We start from the raw sequence: 20,143 nt of genomic DNA on the forward strand, positions 1-20,143 counted from the left end.
CCCCCTCGAAATTATTCTTTGTGGTAATCAACATTATGCCACAAACTTGTATTGAACCCGGAATAGTACTTTAACATGTAAACATTTGGCAGGTTCATTCTGAGAGTAGAGGTTCGTTGTGTATCAAATTAAATAAAAATAAACAATACAGGCTATGATTACCATGGTATAGTGGGGCTAAAGGAGCTAATTTATAGTGGCTAATGTAAGAATGTGATTTCCTCACTAAGAGGTGTATGTGTGCCCACATAATTTAAATTGCTTAAAAAAACATACTAAACGATGTTTTATTGAAAATGTACAAATGCAGAAAGTTTTTTTGTGAGCGTTAGGTTAGGGGTACGTTTGAGGTTAGGGGATATAATCTATAGTTTGTACAGTATAAAAATAATTGTCTATGGAGTGTCCTCATAATGATAGCTGAACCAACAATAATCGTTAAAATCTGTATAAAATCCATAAAATGCATGGATGTCTATGGAGAGCCCCCACAATGATATAAAAACAAGTTTGTGTGTGTGTATGAGAGAGAGAGAGAGAGAGAGAGAGAGAGAGAGAGAGAGAGAGAGAGAGAGAGAGAGAGAGAGAGAGTGAGAGAGAGAGAGAGTGTGTGTTTCGCAAGCAGTACATATTTTGTGGATGGTGAGGAAGTTGTTCTGTCGTTGTTAAATGAGGGAGGGTTGCGAGAAGACCCCTTCGGATCAAAACTCACACAAACAGACGCTAGACTTGATAAACGCATTTATCAAGTCGTTTTGGCGGTTAAATGAGCTTGAATAGAGTCTGTGCTTTGTTTTAGCTCCGAGAAAAGCAGAAATAAACTTGCATTTGACATTTGGAAACTACAGGTTACACAAATGAAGTAAGTCGTTTTCCTCAAGTCTTCTTATTGTTACTAAAGTAAAGTAATATGCGTAAATACAATGTACTGTTAGTGGGTACAGACCAGTGTAAATACAGACTTTGGTTGCAGTTAGAGACACGTGGCATCATTCTACGTCTGTGAGTACATTAGCTTTTGTGTGTTGAGCACTTTCACCACATTTCTAAGATGATTCAAAAGACCCAATTCGATTAAAGTACCAGAAAGTGTGGGACTATTCGATCATTCAAAATATTCGATTTCTCGCTAGAGTATAGAATAGATTATCCAAAAGATGAGATTTAATTCTTACCAAAGAGTGCTTTGGGTTATTTCATTAATCGGAAGATATGATTCCTTGCTAGAGAGCTAGAAGACTTGACTCAGTTACTACCAGAGATTGTTGGGCTATTTGATCATTCCAATCCAAAGATTGTATTTCTTTTAAATGAAAGAAACTTGATTTCTTTGCTACCAGACAGTAGATTCCTAAATCTGATTTTTTTTTAAAGAAAGAGAGAGGACACCAATGCCAATTAATAGGCTAATTTAATAATGCTGATAGCCATTTTGATTGAAATAAATGCATTTTAGAGACATATTTTGAAAATGCTTTAGATAATTTTGTTTTTACCTAGGTTTAAAACTTGGCATTAACTTGGTGACCTTCCTTATAAAGCGTCTTCTTACAACAAATGCAAACATTTTCACAGAATGTAAATGGGCTGTAAATGGTTACTTTTTAACTCTGTGTGAAATGTAGTGTGGACACCTGTGTGCCAAAAAGCTTGTTTTCACATACACATGATAGTATGCACACCCAAAACCTACTTCACTGATACCGTAAACAAACGCATACACATGCCCCATTGGCAATGACTGCATCCGCCTGAATGTAAAAAATACATGCTTAAATGTTGAAGGCTTCCTACCATTGGTATAACAGAAAGGAGGTTACACCTGCTTTGTTTAATTTAGTCACTGGCAGGGGTGAGAAAATGAATGAAGATCATTGCAAATGTGTGGCCTAGTAGGACGTTTGAGTTACAAAAAGAAAACCTCAGATAAGCCGGCTGTTGAGGACAAAGACATCTAGTGGACTGTGCCTAATCATTTTAAACAAAACACACACTGAATTGGTGTCCTACTGAGATCCCATTTTCTTCTCTCTACTTTATGTCTTCACCCTTTGTATTGCCTTTGTTCGCTAGTCTCCCACCCCCACTCTTACAGTTGAAGTCAGAATTTACATACACTTAGGTAGAAATCATTCAAACAAATTTTATTTAACCACTCCACAGATTAGCCAACTATAGTTTTGGCAAGTAGTTTACAACATCTACTTTGTGCATGACATGAGTATTTTTCCAAGAATTGTTTACATGCAGACTGTTTCACTTTTAATTGACAATCACAATTCCAGTGGGTCATAATTTTACATACACTAAGTTAGCTGTGCCTGTAAGCAGCTTGAAAAATTCCAGAAAATGATGTCAAGCCTCCGCGACCCTGTACACAGGATAAGCGGTTGACGATGGATGGATGGATGTCAAGCCTTTAGACAATTAGCTTCTGATAGGAGGTGTACCTTTAGGTGTATTTTAAGTCTACCTTCAAACTCAGTGCTTCTTTGCTTGACATCATGGGGAAATCAAAAGAAATCAGGAAAACTATAGTGGACCTCCATAAGTCTGGGTCATCCATGGGAGCAATTTCAAAACACCTGAAGGTACCACGTTTACGCCATAAAAAAGACAGATTCATTTGCAAGTGCACATGGGGACAAAGATCTTACTTTTTGGAGAAATATCCTCTGGTCTGATGAAACAAAAATTTAACTTTTTGGCAATAATGACCATCGTTATGTTTTGAGGAAAAAGTCTGAGGCTTGCAAACCGAAGTACACCATCCCAACCATGAAGCATGGGAGTGGCAGCATCATGTTGTGGGGGGGCTTTGTTGCAAGAGTAACTGGTGCACTTCACAAAATAGATGGCATCATGAGGAAGGGAAATTATGTGGATATATTGAAGCAACATCTCAAGACATCAGCCATAAAGTTAAAGCTCGGTCGCAAATGGGTCTTCCAAATGGACAATGACACAAGTATACCTCCAAAGTTGTGTCAAAATGGCTTAATGACAACAAAGTCAAGGTACTTGAGTAGCCATCACAAAGCCCTGACTTCAATCTGAAAATGTGTAGGCAGAACTGAAAAGCGTGCGCAACATATCACATTCTTAAAATAAAGTTTTTAGTCTAAATTTCCTAAGAAAGGGAATGTTTTCTATGATTAAATGTCAGGAATTGTGAATAACTGAGTTTAAATGTATTTGGCTTAAGTGTATATAATTTTCTGACTTTAACTGTATCTCTCTGTGAATTTATTGAGTGGATGTGTTGGTGTGTGCTTTGGTTAACAAGTTATAATGTCCGGTTCCTTTCAGTCATGTCAAAGGTTAAAAGGTTAAGTTGATCCAGTTTACAAACACAAACTTCAACTTGAACCCACTTGAACATCAGGATTACACATATTTGTTCTGCTGCAAAACAAAAACAGTACTGTGAATAGGTCATTAGTGGTGCTTGCAAGGTTTTTTTTTGTTAATGCTCAAACGTATGTAGAGTTATAGATTTGAACAAGCACTAAACCCCAATTATTAAACTTTTCTTTGTCAGAAAATTAAAAAAATCTAGTTGAAAATGTGGGTAAAGGTGGTGCAGCTTACATCTTCTTTTTAATCGGCCAGTGGCTCTATTTTTGCTTAAATGTACTTTTTTACTGTTTGATAGGGGGATGGCTCCTTCTCTTTCGAAGGCGTTCAGGAGGCGATGGTGGATGGCTGCCACAGCGGTGTTGGAAAATCTTTCATGTTCAGCTGTGCTGTTGGGCTGGGGCTCTCTGCTCATCATGCTCAAAAGGGAAGGCTTCTATTCTCACCTGTGCACAGGTAATCAGTCATCAAAACATAATCCTGTTGAATCTATTTGCCATGGTGGTAAATACATACAGTATAAAAAAAGGGCAGCAGGAGAGCAATTAAGGCAAGAGTTCACCACAAAAATGACAATTCTGTCATCATTTACTCATGTTGTTCCAATCCCATATAATGTACTTTTTTCAGTGGAACACAAAAGGAGATGTTAGCATCAGTCACTATTCACTTTCATTGCATGTTTTTTTTATGTATAATGAAAGTGAATAGTGACTGAGACTGTTAATCTGTGTCGCATCTCCTTTTGTGTTCCATGGAGGAAAGTTATATGGGTTTGAAACAACCTGAGGGTGAATAAATGAATGAATTTCATTCTTGGGTGAACTATCCCCTTAAGCAGTTGAACTAAAACAAACATAAGTATCGAGACCTAAACTACACATATACACTAATTAGAACAAGAGAAACTGAGCCAGAGATCCTGGGAAACTTGACTTCAAAACTTAATAAAGTCTATCTCTCCTGCTTTCATTCACTTCCTCTCTCTCTCTGTAGAAAATAAGACGGAGAATGTGAACACTACTGCCCCAGAGGAGTGGCTGAGCTGTGTGGAACAGGAAGAAATGCTTAACCTGGGCTTCACTATTGGCTCCTTCCTGCTCAGTGCCGCCACACTGCCATTGGGCATTCTCATGGACCGCTTTGGCCCCAGGCCCCTTCGCCTGAGTGGAAGGTGAACACACATACACAAACATTAATAGACCCTTAAGTACAGGAACTCGTTGATTAAAATGCCAACACTCCATCAAACAATAGGGAACCATCAAAACAAAAACTCTGTCTTTCCTTGTTAAGTATGAGAATAGTGTGAGTCATAGAGTTACGTCATGACTCTTCATGTGTATTTCAGAACACTAATTAATGTGTGCATTCACATTTCATTTAAGTTATTCATCATTAATCACTGTCATAGGAAGGATCTGCACCACTTTATTCCATTACATCTGTATCTCTTTCTTGATTTGTCTTTTGTTTGTTAACCATCATTCATGTCTTCTCTTTGTTTCTTTCTCAGTGCGTGTTTTGCGCTCTCCTGTGCAATGATGTCTGTGTCAGCTTATCATCCCAAAAGTGAGCATGAGAACAATACACACACATACTGTAGCAAATTAGTGCAAATGGAATATAATATAGTCAGAATAGATTGAATCTGTTGTTGATTTCTTTGACTTATTGATTTTAAAAAGCTGTGGGTTATTGACCAGAAGGATGGGGCTTCAAGCCCCAGCACTGCCAAGATGCAACTGTTGGGCCCTTGAGCAAAGCCCTTGACCCTATATGCTCCAGGGGTGTTGTATCATGACCTCAGCTTAGCTCAGATATGTGAAAAAAATGATTTCTCTGTATATGTGCAAATGTATAATGAGTGACAAAAATAAAGGCTTCTTCTAATTGACGATGATCTGTAGGAAGACACACATTCACTCCAGTGAACATAAGTCTGTGTCCATTCACAAATGTAATTTTCTTTTAAATACCTTTACTTTTCAACATCAAAATTGTTAGTGATTGGTTGTTGCAGTGCTTATATAGAGTTGTGATAAACCGATATATCGGTGATTAATCTGCACATATTTGACCGTTTTGAGATTGGTATGTCTCATTTGCCATTATTAAATTATTTCGATTGAATTTTGAAGTGCATCTGGGAGAAACAGCGTGCCATCTTTTACTCGCTTTTTTTGCGGTTTATTTTCATGCAGTAGCACATGGACATACTGATTGAGGTATGTCGTCATGAAATCAGAGACCCTCCCCTCAAAATCTGAACAAAGTGGTCACAGGTGACAAATTGATGTGACCAGGAGTAAAAAGCGATATGTCTCCTCTCACCACATTTGATCACTTCTTAATACCAGGTGTAAACGTGGACAAGGCAAAAATCTTAATGGTCCTTAATGTTAATATGCAAAATATAATTTCATATTTTGTGTAATGATTTTGGGGTTAAATATGACTAATCACCCAATAGAGTTCAATCAAGGATAGAGGCGTTGTACACTGAGATTCACAGCCGAATGATGAGTTTCAAATTTAGCATCGAAAAAGTATTTTTGCTGTGTACTGTACTGTGATTGTACACTACTGTATACAACTGAGACATAAAATATAACATGTCATGTCAAGCCTATTATTAGGGGTTTGCTTTGGATTTGAGTTGTTACAACAGCTGTTTCAATCATGTAATAACAATGTTTTGTCTTTTGTTCCAGTCCTCTCTGCACTAATATTTCTCGCTTTGTCGTTCAACGGTTTTGGGGGGATCTGCCTGACCTTCACATCTCTAACGGTAAGACAAAAATATATAATAGAGGGAGAGAGAGCACATGGAGTCTCAAACACCTGCGATGACTCGCTTGTTTTGTTATGCAGCTTTTTGAAGTTTATTTAGTTTGCGACAGGTGTGTGGGTGTGAGAGTGTGCGTATTTATATGTGTTTGGGTCAGTCAGATGCTTGACGCACATGACCTGCAGACAAATTCTGGCCTTTTCAGCGTCCACCAATCAAAATGCTGAATTGCCCACACGCCTTCTCTGACACCCTTCCCTCCCATCAACCTCCAGCTGAAACAGACAAGGGCACAAACATTGTACCCGCAACACTCACACTCCCTCGTGCTCGCTTGCATTTGTCAGAGGGTAAAGATTGCTAGCACATGCACTTGATTGTGACCTTCCTATCGGTCCAGTGATATCATCACTTGCTGTGGGAAAGAATGACGATATATATCAGCTGACCACAGATAACCAAGGACTCTCATGCAGACACAAACATGCAGACTTTCCCTCTTGCTAATACACATTTTCTCAGTTAGAGCCGCTCAGGTTTTCAAGCACATTGACCTACACTTGACTCAATGACATCCTGTAACCTTTGGAGAAAAACAAAGCATAAAATGGTCTTTCTCACTCTTTGTTGATCGTATTCTAGTACCCGCATGGAAACTATTGCAGTATGTTCTGTTATTAACCTGATGACTCTATTTACCTTTGAGCCTTTTGGTTATGATGCCAACTGAACTGCATTATCAACAAATCAACGACCTCCATTTAGTAAATGTGTGTGTTTTGCCAAACGATATAAATTGAAAAGCTCATTATTTAGCACTAAGAATTCACAGTGTTCTGTAATGGCTTCCTTTAGGTTGCATTTCTGCTCTTTGTTTTTATGTGAAAGACAGAAGGATGTGAAAATTTACTTTTTCAATCAATTTTGTGATTTATTGTTTTTAACCCTTTTCACTTCACACAGGATGGTGGAACACAGTCACACACCAGTGTTAACATTCAGAGAAAACAAAGCACTGTTTGAAATAGTCTTGTAAAAACGTGGTAGTTGTTGCTTATATTTGGAGTTACGATTTTGCGCAAAACCTTAACTATAAGTAGATGGCAAGTATGCGATTAAACTTATTATTTTTGTCTGGCAAACGGTACAAACACGCAAAAAAATCCCATAGATTTACACTGGACCCGAGCTAGACCTAGAGACTAGAATATCATAGAGACTTTGTGTTGGCTATTTTGACATAGGCTAGTTAGCAACCACTCTGAACATCCTAGCAACCGCTTATTTAAGCAACTGGATAGCTGTGCTCTGGCAATGTTGTTTACCTTGTAGTGATTTGTAGTTATTTGGTCACAGTGATTGTCGGGGAGTTGAGAGAAGGGTTTGATCCGGGTGAAATTAAACATGGGAGGAATGCTGAGAGGATTATTGGTGCCCCCCTGCCCACCCTCCAAGACTTGTATGTCTCCAGAGTGAGAAAGTATGCAGGTATAATCACTCTGGACCCCACGCACCCTGCCCACTCCCTCTTTGAACTGTTGCCCTCTGACAGAGCACTAAGCGACAGGACATCCAGGCACAAGAACAGTTTTTACCCTCAGGCCATTTTCCTCATGAACAATTTAACTGCCCAATAGTGCAATAATGTAAATACTTATCTCATGTACATATGTAAATTCACATATAATATATATTATACAATATACATATAATAATAATGAACTGTACATACCCCTACCCTGAACATACATTACCACTTGCACGTGTTCGTACGCCATTCTGTTATATGTCCTATTATTTGTATGTCTATTTATACTCTTAACTTGTTTTATATTCTGTGTCTCACTGAAATGTTCTGAGTGCACTTGTTTCTCCTATCACCACTTAGCAATAAAGCTCATTCTGATTCTGATTGTTTTGGTGGAAGCCATAGTTTTAATGCAATAACCATGGTGTTACTACACCATGTTTAATTTTGTGGCTACTATGATTTTACTACAAAATATGATGATGATACAATGGTTACTGTAGTAAAACCATGGTTTATTTTAGAGGTAAAAAGGTAAGGAATAGGTTTAGGGATAAGGGTTGGTGTAGGGCAGGGTACTCATTATGTCGATCGCGATCGACCGGTCGATCACAAGACAAACACTGGTCGATCTCTTTAACAGATCAAAAGAGATTGGGATTTAAAATACACAAATAATGATAATCTTCAAGATCATGTTCTATTTCCTAAGAGCGCTCATGGTAATGCGGATAAGCGCCAGTGTGACGGTACACTATGCAAAGCCTGTCTTGGTGCGAAGTATTAATTAAAACACAATCAGTTATGTCTAAAGTAAACGTACAAGCCTGATAGACTGTTAATATAAATCAAACAACAATAGCAAGAAATCAAGACTATTTTTTGCTCTTTGCTGGATAACTTCATTAGCCTTAAAAATATTATACTCATGCAGTGAGAACCTGTGATCTGTTAAGTTTTATAGCAAATAAAAAAAAAAAAAAATATTTCTGAATGTACTCTTGAATACGTATTGATACTGCTGTTAGAAAATGTAAGCACTGCTTTCTTAATTTCTTTCTTTATTGTTATTTTATTACTTTTATTTCCTCTCCTGAATAATTGCATACATTTCCAGAACTTAACATTGATTACGTAATTAACAAATTATTAGTTTTGGTATTGTGAGAACACTTCCTACAGTACATGGTAGGTCTTACTACAGTGGCATTATGAAAAAGTAGATAACATGCCATAGAAGTGTGAGCACCCCTGAAGGTTGTCTATAGGACTCAAAATCAACACAATAAACATACTGCAATGATGCCCCTATAATGTAGGTTAGTATTAAATTAGGGGTGAAATTAGAATCTATTTCAACTTTGTGCAAAGAAGATGCTTTTTGCTGCTATTTACACTTAGTACAAATAGCCTCTGCCATATAAATATCTAGTTGTGTTTATTGTGTAGGGACATTTTTTAAGATTCACATATATTGATGATGATGATGATTTAATGTTCCTTTCTCCCTATACAGCTGCCGAACATGTTTGGAAGTCTGAGTTCCACTGTCTTGTCACTGATGATCGGCTCGTACGCATCATCGGCTGTCACCTTCCCTGGAGTCAAGGTATTTTACATGTAAATATAGGCTAAACCTGTTTTATGTGTCACACATGGAATCTGAGGCTCTAATGTAAGATAGCATCAGATTGAAAGTGAACTAGATCGCCGGTAATTGTTGACATTTTTAAAGTCAGCACCATGTCAGCACCGTAATCTTCATTGTATAAAAGCAGTTAAGGCCAGCTTTCTTAGTTTTAATTAATTCCATGTCAGTGTCTGAAACAAAGAGAATCGCAACAGAATGGTTTAAATGGAGGTGAATCCTTGTCACCTGATCTGAACTTATGACCAGCAATGTGAAAAGTATATTTTTTATATAAATAGCCGGCTTTTAACATTTAAACGAGATCCTAATGGATAAATCAAGTCCTGTTCAACATTATTTCCTACTAAATATTATAAATACAATTAAAGGTATTAAAACATGTGGCAAAATAAACTAATAGCTTCAACCAGACAAGCAAACTCTGTTGACTTTTACACCATTCAGGCATGTTATATATATGTAATAACTAATTAATATTACATGTCCTCTTTGTGTCTCTGTCTTTCTCCAGCTGATATATGATGCTGGGGTGTCATTTACAGTTATCATGTGGATGTGGGCGGGCCTTGCAGGTCTGGTTTTCCTCAACTGTTTCCTGAACTGGCCAACAGAGGGGTTTGCAACTCCAGAAGAAATCGAGATGTTGGTAACATTTACTCACCCTAATGTCATTCCAAAACTTTATGACTTTCTTTCTTCCATGAAACTATTCCTTCAACCCCGGTGAAAGGGTATCAATGAATCTTTGAAATTGTTAATCGCATGGAAACAGTCTTTAATCCATGAATAATAAGTTCTTATTCCTTGCTTTTCCAACCATCTTTTAGGGGAAAAAAGCGTTCAAGTGAAAACAACAAATTGAATTCGGTTGAAGAAACGACAGAAGAACTGAAAAGCTCAATAGATAAACCGCCTACAGTTGCTCGGGAAACACAATGTAAGACTTTTGAGACAAAGTGATATATTTTGAGATAAAACGTACTGTAAATAAAAATGGCTCCAATAGTGTGAATTGTAAATGAAAAAGAAGACTTTCTGATTCTAAAGTTTCATATTCCTGATGTAAAGACCAAGCTTCTGAAATATGACATACAAACCTATGTATTCTCTCCCTCAGCCTCTGTCCCGTTCCGTTGTTCCGTGTTTTCTCCCATCTTCCTATGGAGTTTAATCACCATGGGAATGACTCAGTTGAGAATCATCTTCTTTATGGGAGCCATGAACAAGATGCTTGAGTTTTTGGTCACCCATGGAGAGAAACATCGTAAGTGATTACAAATGATCCCTGTGTTTGATTTCACTGGCCTTCTGCTTTGATTTGAGTTACACTTATTAAGACTCTGTCTTGTTTAGTCTCTGAAGAACTGGAGCTAGAAGCAGAGGAGAAAGGTGAGAAACTTGAAATCACATATACTATATGGATGTTAATGAATGTATTTGTGAATTGAATTGTATGTGTTTCAGATGTATGTATCTGAGCATGATAAATCTGTAAAACATGTATTGACGGTGTCCATGTAAATTCCAGTGAGTTTCTACTCGTCCATCTTTGGCACGCTGCAGCTCTTGTGTCTGGTCACCTGCCCTCTGATTGGATACATCATGGACTGGAAGATGAAGGAGTGTGAAGTGGTGCAGAACACAGTGGCGGGAGAGAAAGAGTAAGAAATTGACATTCTTTGGTCACTGTATCATTTTATATACAAAATTAGAATACAGAAATACAGTTGTTAAGATGTGAAAAGAAGCAAGGACAACAACCTCTAGAATGCTCAACAAAAGACATTCCAAAGACCTTCACTTCTTTTCTCCAGCAGAGCTGTCGCCTTGCCAAAGCGTGATAGAAAGATTCAGAAACTGACCAATGCCATGAGAGCCTTCGTCTTCACAAACATGCTGCTTGTTCTGTTTGGAATCCTCTCACTCATAGACAACCTTCCTCTACAGGTAAAAACCTCATTGATTAGATTCATTATTGTAATTACTATTATTGTAAGTAATTGGTCCCCGACTGAGGCCACGTGTACACTGGTACCGTAATTAAGATGCATTTTGGGTGATCCGATCACAAATGTACAAGTGAGGCACATCACCGTTACACCTGGTCGTCTCTTTTGATTACTTGTGTTTTTGAGAAGAGAGTCTCAGATTTCATGAGGACATACATCAGTCATTACGTCTGTGTATTAAAGAATGTTAATAAAGCATAAAATAGTAAAAGACGAGAAAGGAAGTGCTAAAACGGGCACACAGTTTCTCTTAATTATTCGCAAACATGACGTTTAGAGCAGAATTCTGAGTTATTTTAGTGCAGTACCTGTAACTGAGCTTCTAGTGTGCATGCTGCTCATATGTTTCCCTTTTGTGTACGTTCATGCATTTGCTTTTTTAAATGTTCCGATCATATGCATATGTCCCTTTGAATCTGCACGTTACCGGCAAAGAAAACGTTGTATGTGTGCTTATTGGCACTATTTGCAAAAGAAAAAATGATTACAAAACAGCTGAAAATAATTAAAAACAGCAAGTAGGGAGATGTGGTTGTTTTTGTTTAATTTTGTAATTATTTTTGTCTCCTGTTACCCGATATCTTGCTCTCTTTTTTCTACAAACTTGAAAGAAAGGCATGCATGTGTTTTTATGGTTATTTGTGCTGAGCTTGAGTCGTGTAGTGTCCACTAGGCATTGCTTGCAGTTGGCTTATAACCTTGAGAGTGTTTTTATAACTCATTCTTTTTCTTTGTCTAGATTCTGACGTTTATTTTGCATACAATGGTGCGAGGTTTCATTCACTCATGTTGTGGAGGCCTGTATGCTGCTGTGTAAGTGAATGCGCATAAACACACCCATCTTCAAATACTTCTTTTATTTCAAGTGTTGGTTAAAATCACTGGCAAGTATGTACTTGTCTGTTACTTCATTCTACATTTTATTAGAATAGACTTTAAACGACATATCTGCCTCAGGATCAGGCTTATCCTGTTTGTAAGAAAACTAACTCACCATAGTACAGGTTATGTAGCAAATACATTGACATGCATTAGCATCCCCCACCCAAACAGGGAAATCACCCTGATGCCTCAATAACAGCACACACACACACCTTTTGTCATTTAAATTGTGCCAAAATGTTTCATTACAATCACAAAACAAACCTGCAAACGATTTTAAGCTTTAGACAAACAAAATGACTTCTCTCTATCTTTCTGTTGTCTTTGTCTATTTCTCTCTCACAGGTACCCATCCAAACACTTCGGCACTCTTACCGGGCTGCAGTCCATGATTAGTGCTGTGGTGGCTCTTTTACAACAGCCCCTCTTTATGGTTATGGTGGGACATCTAAAAGGGGATGCTTACTGGGTGAGAACCACAGCAGTTTTTCTCATCATACTGTATTTTAAGGGGTTTCCAGAATTTGAATATCTAATGATGGCATTTTAAGGCAAAAATGCTGTTCCAAAAAGTAGAGAGCAACGCTATGCTGCCTTCATCATACCTTGTTTGGCCAAATTTCAAGTGTCTAAGCACGTAAGCATGTCTTCTAAGGATTCTAAGCATGTGTCCTTCATGGAGAAGGCAACAATGCATTGCTGATGTGGTAAAGAAATCATCCAGTATGGCATAGAAGTTTAGATAAATGTTGACTAGAAGTATATATATGTAAAATATGTATTTTATTAATTACTTAATTGATAAAACTTATTTAATGTAATAAAATATAAATATAAGTGAGTATTTCAACGTTCAAAAATTGGCCCCCATTCACTTCCATTGTAAGTGCCTTACTGAAACCCATAATTGTTTTTTTGCTTTAATATATAATGAAATGCACATTCTTTATTCTCTCTGCTTCACTTGAGTAACACCATTTTGTGTGACACATACGCTCGTTCCAAATGATTATCTTACAAGATTTTATTTCAGTTGGATGGCAGCTGCCTATGTAGGCAATAGATCTCTAAATTTTGGGACAGAGTTTATGTTATAGATATTTCAAAAGATTAATAACAATCATGAAATGTAGATACTAACTTTATTTTCTCCTCAAACCAATCAGATCAACTGGGGACTATTGATCCTCTCATTTTCTGGTTTCCTGTTGCCGGGATACCTGTTCTACCATCGTAGACAACTTCTGCAGCAGAGGGCAAAAGGAAAAGCTAATGGCCACACTTCAGTTGAGAATCAAGCTCTAAACAAATCTTTGGCCAACGGACATGGCAACGGTCATGTGCCTCAGGAAGCATAATTTAATAAAAAAATAACACAGGACTGTCACTGGACTTTTCACATTTCAACAGGAACATCAGCAAACTCAATGTTAGAGCTGCTATTCTCACATACGCTGCCATTTCTGACATTCTCACTGAGCATTAAACTTCCATTTTTGTTATGAGACTTTCAGTTGATGGTTGGAATCAGCTGGCATCAAATCAGAATTGCCTTGATGTCAATCAACTTTAAACTCAGAAAAATTCAAAACTTGACAATCAAAATTAAGCAATGCTTCCACATGAAATATATTTATTGAGATGCACACCCACTGGCTGTAACTAATGGACAGGAACTACCTAACTGACAATCAAACAGACCAGTGGATGCATCTGTTCAGTGTCTGTTCTTCACCAAAGAGAACTGTGTTGAGTATTCTTTATCATATTGTGTTTTTTATCTTTTTGACCCATGATTTGAAAACTTGAGGAACAATCAACAAAATCATTTCAGCTAATACCAAAGACACAGATGGAGGTTTTTACACACTCTACAAACATAACCTCAACTGTATTATATTTTAAAGTTACATTTTAAAAGGCCAAAAGAAAAGATTTTTTTGTGTATTTGAAGAATTTTTTTCCATGTACTCCTTTTCATTTTAGTCTCATTTAGGCACTGAAAAGGAAATGTATTTTTGTGTTTTTACTGCTGTTACTGTGTTAATATCCTAATCTAATGTGTACAAGCTTGAAAGTACATACAGTGGTGTGTGTTCATAATATTTACTTTATTGCAATAAGTGAATGCTTGTGCTGTGTGATAGCAAGGGCTTTTTAAAGGCTTTGGGTGCTTTCAAGAAGCGATGACAAACACGTACAGCATCAGTTTTTTTTCTGCTTTTAGCTTATTTGTGTGAAACTAGTGCCTTATTTTATGAACAAAATGTCTGAATGTAAAATCCCACTGCTTGCAGAATATGCAGGAAACCACAGCCATGTGGTCTTATTGGAGATGGGACACAATAAAGCCATAGGACTTTTGGAGACACACATATGTGACAGGAATTGAGCATCCATGTACGAGTACAAGAATGTCAGTCTTGAAATTCAGAAAAATAAAAGATGCATATACTGTATATTCCAAATGGTTTACTTCTGTTTTGGGGGCCAGTCCAGAGTCACAGTAGAACAAACCTGGAGTCTGTGCAACTGTGGAAATGTATCTAGCAATTATCGAGGGTTATGTCATTGATTTCTTTATGCTATTTGTTAGTTTCGCCTTTAAAAAAAATTGTCAGGATGACTACTTTAAGTCTTTCATCAGCTGCACTGTGAATGTTTCACACCACTGAGCTTAGAGTGTGCATTAGTGTAGTGTACCCACTTATATATTCCAGTGAGTGTATCCAGTCACAATCAGTGCACTTCACTAATAATACTGGTTATGTGGCTTCTATGGAACAGTTTGTTGTTAAGAAAACAAACATTTATTTATCGTAAATATATGATACGGCTAATTGGCATTCTGCATAATGAAACTCACTTTTAGAGCAGTAATTTTAATCTTGATTTGGCTACTTCAAAGCTCTCTTATGTAGTCTTTGTTAAACACTGCCATCTTCTGTCTGCCTAAGATTAATGCATCTTTCTCAACATTTCCATACTGTACATCCTTTCATACCAAAATGTGATAAGGCTACCATACTGGGTAAGCTATTCATTTATTTTATTAATTAAGTAATAAGCCTGAAATATGCAGTGTTATTAAAAGTTTTTCCTTCCGTTTTTGATTACTGGACAATCATAAAAATAATTTTACAGAGTGCACAAAGATCAATTTCTAGCCATTGAAACATTTTAGAGCTGAGAAACTAGCAAATTATGTTAAACAATTAAAATCTTTACAGGCAAGTAAATCACAATTTCTCTGGTTATTTCCCTGGTATTTCCAGGTTGTCTATTTGACAATAGGAACCATACATTTAGGACTCCCAATTTTGTTACCAGACATTTTTTGTTAAAGGAATGTTCTGGGTTCAATACATGTTAAGCTCAATCAACAGCATTTGTAAAATTAAATTGATTACAACAAAAATGTATTTTGATTTTCTCCAAGTATAGCCACATGAAATAAACAATATGCATGTAAACATTATTTTAGTGTGATAAAATCCCTTTCTAACCTTTTCTCTGTAAAGTTATAGCAAAATTTGCCATGACGATGTAATATCACCAAACCATAAAATGACTAAAAATGACCATTTAAACAACTTTACAGCTCAAATAAAACATGAGTTTTAACAGAAAAATGTATGTAAGATCTTTTATCAAATTATAAGCTTCAAATTTCTGCATTTAAACCTTCCAAACATTGGCCACATTCACTTCCATGCTGCCGATTGAGCTTAATTTAATATTGAGCCTAATTTAATATTTTTAATATAGATCTGTCATAAAGTCTCACTTAAACAATGCATTGGTGACACTCATAGTATAGGACAAAATGAGCAAATGTGAAACATAATGATTAACAAAAGTTTATTTGTTCCAGGAAGAAATTACAGAAATCATTAACAAGCAGTTTTTGTAAACATCAATCACACACTGTTCCATAGAAGGGTCTCTAACACCGTCACATTCTTTCTCACATGCACACACTTGCAAACATATGCACAAATCGTTCTATCTCAGGCTGTTGCTGTTGGGTTGAAAGCCAGTTAAACCAGGATGATCAGGACTGTGTCGATTCTGAGAAGAAGACAAAAAAGAGGGTAAAGAGAAACCTTAGAACAGAGAAACTGTTTCAAAAGCACGAGATCAAGTACAGAAAGATCAAAGCTACAGTTCAGATTGAAATTATTATGTATATCTAGGCATTTGTATATTGGGTCAATTATTTTACAGGGTCAGAAGGAATGGTGTGCATGTGAGGCATTTTGATTGGTGTGCATGCCACTGAAACTCTTAATTTACAGATTATTTCTAATATTGTAATTAAAGCGACTAACCTATGATCAAAATAAGCTATAACTAGCAGACAGATAAGAATACAAAACATAATTAATATTGATCAGTCTGTCCACTAAGGCCCAGTCTTTACACTCCTAGTCAAAATGAGAGAAATCAGGAATAAGAATGGGCCATTTTTGTGTGTATTTTTTGGACAGTGCTTGTAAAATGTTTTCAAATGCTGTGATCCTGTCCCATAATTGTGTGTCTGAAGATCTGCATCACTTTAGCTGAGTCAATCACCTTTTTTTTCTTCTTGTCTTTCTTTTTCTTCTTACGATCAGGGTCATCATCCCTCTTTTTCTTCTTCTTCTTGGGGTCAGAGTCTGAAGGGGTCTCTGCACAGACAAAAACAGGTTACAGTCAGTTAAGTGTACATGTGTGCAGAGACTTTCAGCATGTGGTAAGGTTTTGGTGGTTACCTGGTGGTAATGGATCCTGAGGTCGATGATGTCTGTGTTTGTGTTTGCTCTTTTTCTTTGGTGGCTGTATGTGCATCAGTCTGTATTGCTCTGGGAGCTAGAACACACACAAGCACTATAAATACGAAGCTTTGAGAAGACGGTCTGAAGAAGCAGCTCTAAACTGGTGGTCCCACCCCTAAAATGTGTTACTATTTTGTTCTGATTGCACTGCAGATAGCAGGAAAAAAACAATGCTAAATGCAAATAATAAAATGCAACTGCTATATTCTTATAATCAAGTATTAGAGGGATAATTCACCCAAATGAAAATGATCTTATCATTAACTCAACCTCATGCTAACCCAGATGTGTATGACTTTCTTCTGCTGAACACAAGCAAAGATTTTTAGATGAATATTTCAGCTCTGTAAGTTCATACAATTCAAGTTAATGGTGACCAGAACTCTGAAGGTCCAAATATCACATAAAGGCAGCATAAATGTAATCCATATGACTCCAGTGGTTTAATCTGTGTCTTCTGAAGCAATCTGATCGGATTTGGGTAAGAACAGACCAAAATATAGTTAATTTTCCACTATAAATCTTGGAAGGCGAGTCATTGGTGATCATGATTTTAAAGTTCGATTACACTTCCTTTAGTGCCATCTAACGCTCTGTGCATGATTCAAGTACTAGGAAGTGAAATCGAACTTGAAATCATGATCGTGCCTAGAAACTGCAATGGCAATGTATACATGCCACCACTTGATTCCCTATGTAAAATCATGAAGGAAAACCAGTTAAGAACCACTGATCTAATGCCATTTCAGACCATTCACTGGCTATGTCTCAAAATCTAGTGAGCTGCATAACTACACAGCATTTTTGGGCATCATGTGCATTTTTAGTCCAAAACCTCTCTGTAGATAGCTCAAAAGGTTCGAGACACAGCCACTGTGTCAAGAGATCAGTCAAACTGTTCATCGAATTTACCGGGCCAGTGTGCAGTCTAAATCCAGTGAGTAGAGCGCCTGTCAGTGGGCTGAAGGAGTTTCCACACACTGGAGGTTTTTCAATGAGAGAGCGCAGAGAACTGCCATCCTGAACACCTGGACAGTCTATCATACCTGAAAGGAGGGCACATCTCAATGAGTTTAAAACCATTAATATCACTGAAAAGTTTAAGTGCTCACAGCAGGGCCGTAACCGCAATATACATTGAGGGGGAGAAGTCCCCCCAATAATGTGATATGTCCAAATTGTCCCCCTCAATAATTGATATTTTTGTTGCTGTGCTGCTGCAGTCCATTATGTGCTGCTGTATAATTGTCATTAAGTTGTTGCAGGAATAACATAAACGTTTAAATGTTTAATTTTGAACATGCACAGTAGTCTAACACCGCTCGTCAATGTCATTTGAGATCAACCAAATCGATGAAGGCAGGACTCAAGTTTAAAAACGCAAATGGGAACCTCATGGATTATGTATGTATCTAACTAAATATGCCAAATTTGACCACTGTTTTATGAATAAAATGTTTCCAAGGGTGCAAACTATTCTCCATTTTGCAAAATTCGCCAGTTTAAATTGAAAATATGTCAATGTCCAGTACGTGATTCAGATTTCAGCATTCAATTTTGTAAAGGAATTGAATGAACGTGGTTATCTGGCAAGATTTTGAAGGAACTCTTTAGAAAATTCACATTGTCTTAGAAAATGATTGATAAAACACAAAGTAGAGCAGATTAGAACAAGAACAAGGTAAGACCTGTGACTTGAGGCTTCAATTTTGAGTTTTTAGGTTGTGACAAGATCATATACTTTTAGTGCAAATAGAATTAGGTAATAATTAATTAATAACGATTTTCTAAATAATTTATTTGTCTTTTATTCTGAGTTTTGTACAGTATCTCCTAAGAGTCTTCTTTAAAAAAAGACAATTTTATTTCAAGTATGTCCTTGTCAGGTCTGTGCTCAAAAAATTAGCCACCAGTTAAAGTAGTTCACCTAAAAATGGAAAATGCACTTTTACTCACTCATTTCCTCACTCTTTTGTTGTACAAAACCCATATGCCTTTACCTGTTCTTGGAACATAAAAATAGATATTTTAAGCAGCTCTGTTCCTTAGAATAATAATTTATAGTGAGAAGGAGCTTTCAGGATTAAAAAAGGATAAATACTATAAAGCAAAATTTAAGTTTGGACCCTTTGGACCTTGATAGCAGTGGTCAAAATGAAGTGGGACAACTTAAATGCAGTAAATACATTTTGTGTATTTTCCTTTTGCAAGCCAGCTGAAGTCGTGACATTTTACAGATAAATCAGTGATAAAAATAAATTCAAATTATAATTGTCTTTTCTTTGATAAAGTTACCTGGTAACTCTGGTAAAAAGTTGCTCAGCTTCTCCTTCACTTTCTTGCCACAGAATTTATTATACGCATGTTCCAGGTTATAATGCGTGATGAGGTTCGTGTTTCCCGTCAGGTCGTTTCCAACTGGATCAAAACAAACACAGCAAATCTCGTCCAAATGCACTTTTCATATTACATAACATTATAAATGTCACTTAGGAGCTCTATTGTACCCACTATACATTTCCCCCTCAAATAACTTTATTTACCAGGCAGTTCTCGTAGTAAATAAAAGGGTTCATTCATGGCTCCAGGTTTTCGCAGTGTAGGCCCGTCATCCCCGTGTTGTACTGGAATCTGAGCCGACGCAGGCGCTTGGTTTGGCGGCGGAGGTTTCCCGGTCGCAAACCCCAAAGCTGCCGGTCCCGATGGAGGTTGCGTGTCATTTTGTCCGAATAAAGTTGAAAATATTTCCGTCATATCTTTGAAACCAATCTATAACAGACGGTAACACGCTTTTTGTTTTGTGTTCAAGTGTCCATCTAAGTCTTCAACGTTAGTGGCGGTACCGTAACGATTCGATCAAACTTGCATTTAAATTATTACGGTAATTTCCATTCACAATAAAATAGGTAGTTATTGTTATTAGAAAATAAGGGTACCTTGATATTAGTCATCAAATAAAGTGAAATGAAACAAAATGATTCCAAAGGACGAATCATACGTTCTTACACTGTTTAAAGGAGATCCCATATTCGTTTAAGATTTTTACAGCAGTAACTATACTGGTGGCCAAAAGTTTGGAATAATGTACAGAGTTTGCTGTTTCGGAAG

The 20,143-nt window shown here is 36.9% G+C and overlaps 2 protein-coding genes across 3 annotated transcripts; one reads left to right on the forward strand and one right to left on the reverse strand.

Moving 5' to 3' along the window:
* Positions 1 to 620: 620 nt before the first annotated feature.
* Positions 621 to 14,675, forward strand: LOC127617329 (large neutral amino acids transporter small subunit 3-like). Of its 2 annotated transcripts, none has more exons than XM_052089314.1 (15): positions 621 to 862; positions 3,656 to 3,813; positions 4,354 to 4,531; positions 4,874 to 4,929; positions 6,072 to 6,148; positions 9,193 to 9,285; positions 9,839 to 9,969; positions 10,155 to 10,264; positions 10,445 to 10,591; positions 10,681 to 10,716; positions 10,856 to 10,988; positions 11,142 to 11,274; positions 12,076 to 12,149; positions 12,564 to 12,687; positions 13,385 to 14,675. In XM_052089314.1, exons 1-15 carry the CDS (start codon positions 858 to 860, stop codon positions 13,574 to 13,576), a joined length of 1,647 nt encoding a protein of 548 aa, XP_051945274.1. In that variant the 5' UTR covers positions 621 to 857; the 3' UTR covers positions 13,577 to 14,675. The 2 variants fall into 2 exon arrangements, with proteins under 2 accessions (XP_051945274.1, XP_051945275.1); XM_052089315.1 differs by having other exon boundaries at positions 11,145 to 11,274.
* A 1,396-nt stretch (positions 14,676 to 16,071) lies between these two features.
* Positions 16,072 to 19,895, reverse strand: LOC127617145 (mediator of RNA polymerase II transcription subunit 19-A). Its single transcript, XM_052089057.1, has 6 exons — positions 19,579 to 19,895; positions 19,331 to 19,453; positions 17,948 to 18,081; positions 16,973 to 17,069; positions 16,794 to 16,888; positions 16,072 to 16,289 (listed from the first exon to the last, which is right to left on the reverse strand). The coding sequence occupies exons 1-6, from the start codon at positions 19,787 to 19,789 to the stop codon at positions 16,224 to 16,226; spliced, it is 726 nt and encodes a 241-aa protein (XP_051945017.1). The 5' UTR covers positions 19,790 to 19,895; the 3' UTR covers positions 16,072 to 16,223.
* Positions 19,896 to 20,143: the final 248 nt, after the last annotated feature.

The sequence above is a fragment of the Xyrauchen texanus genome, chromosome 23 (assembly GCF_025860055.1).
Source record: "Xyrauchen texanus isolate HMW12.3.18 chromosome 23, RBS_HiC_50CHRs, whole genome shotgun sequence".
NCBI classification, from domain to species: Eukaryota; Metazoa; Chordata; class Actinopteri; order Cypriniformes; family Catostomidae; genus Xyrauchen; species Xyrauchen texanus.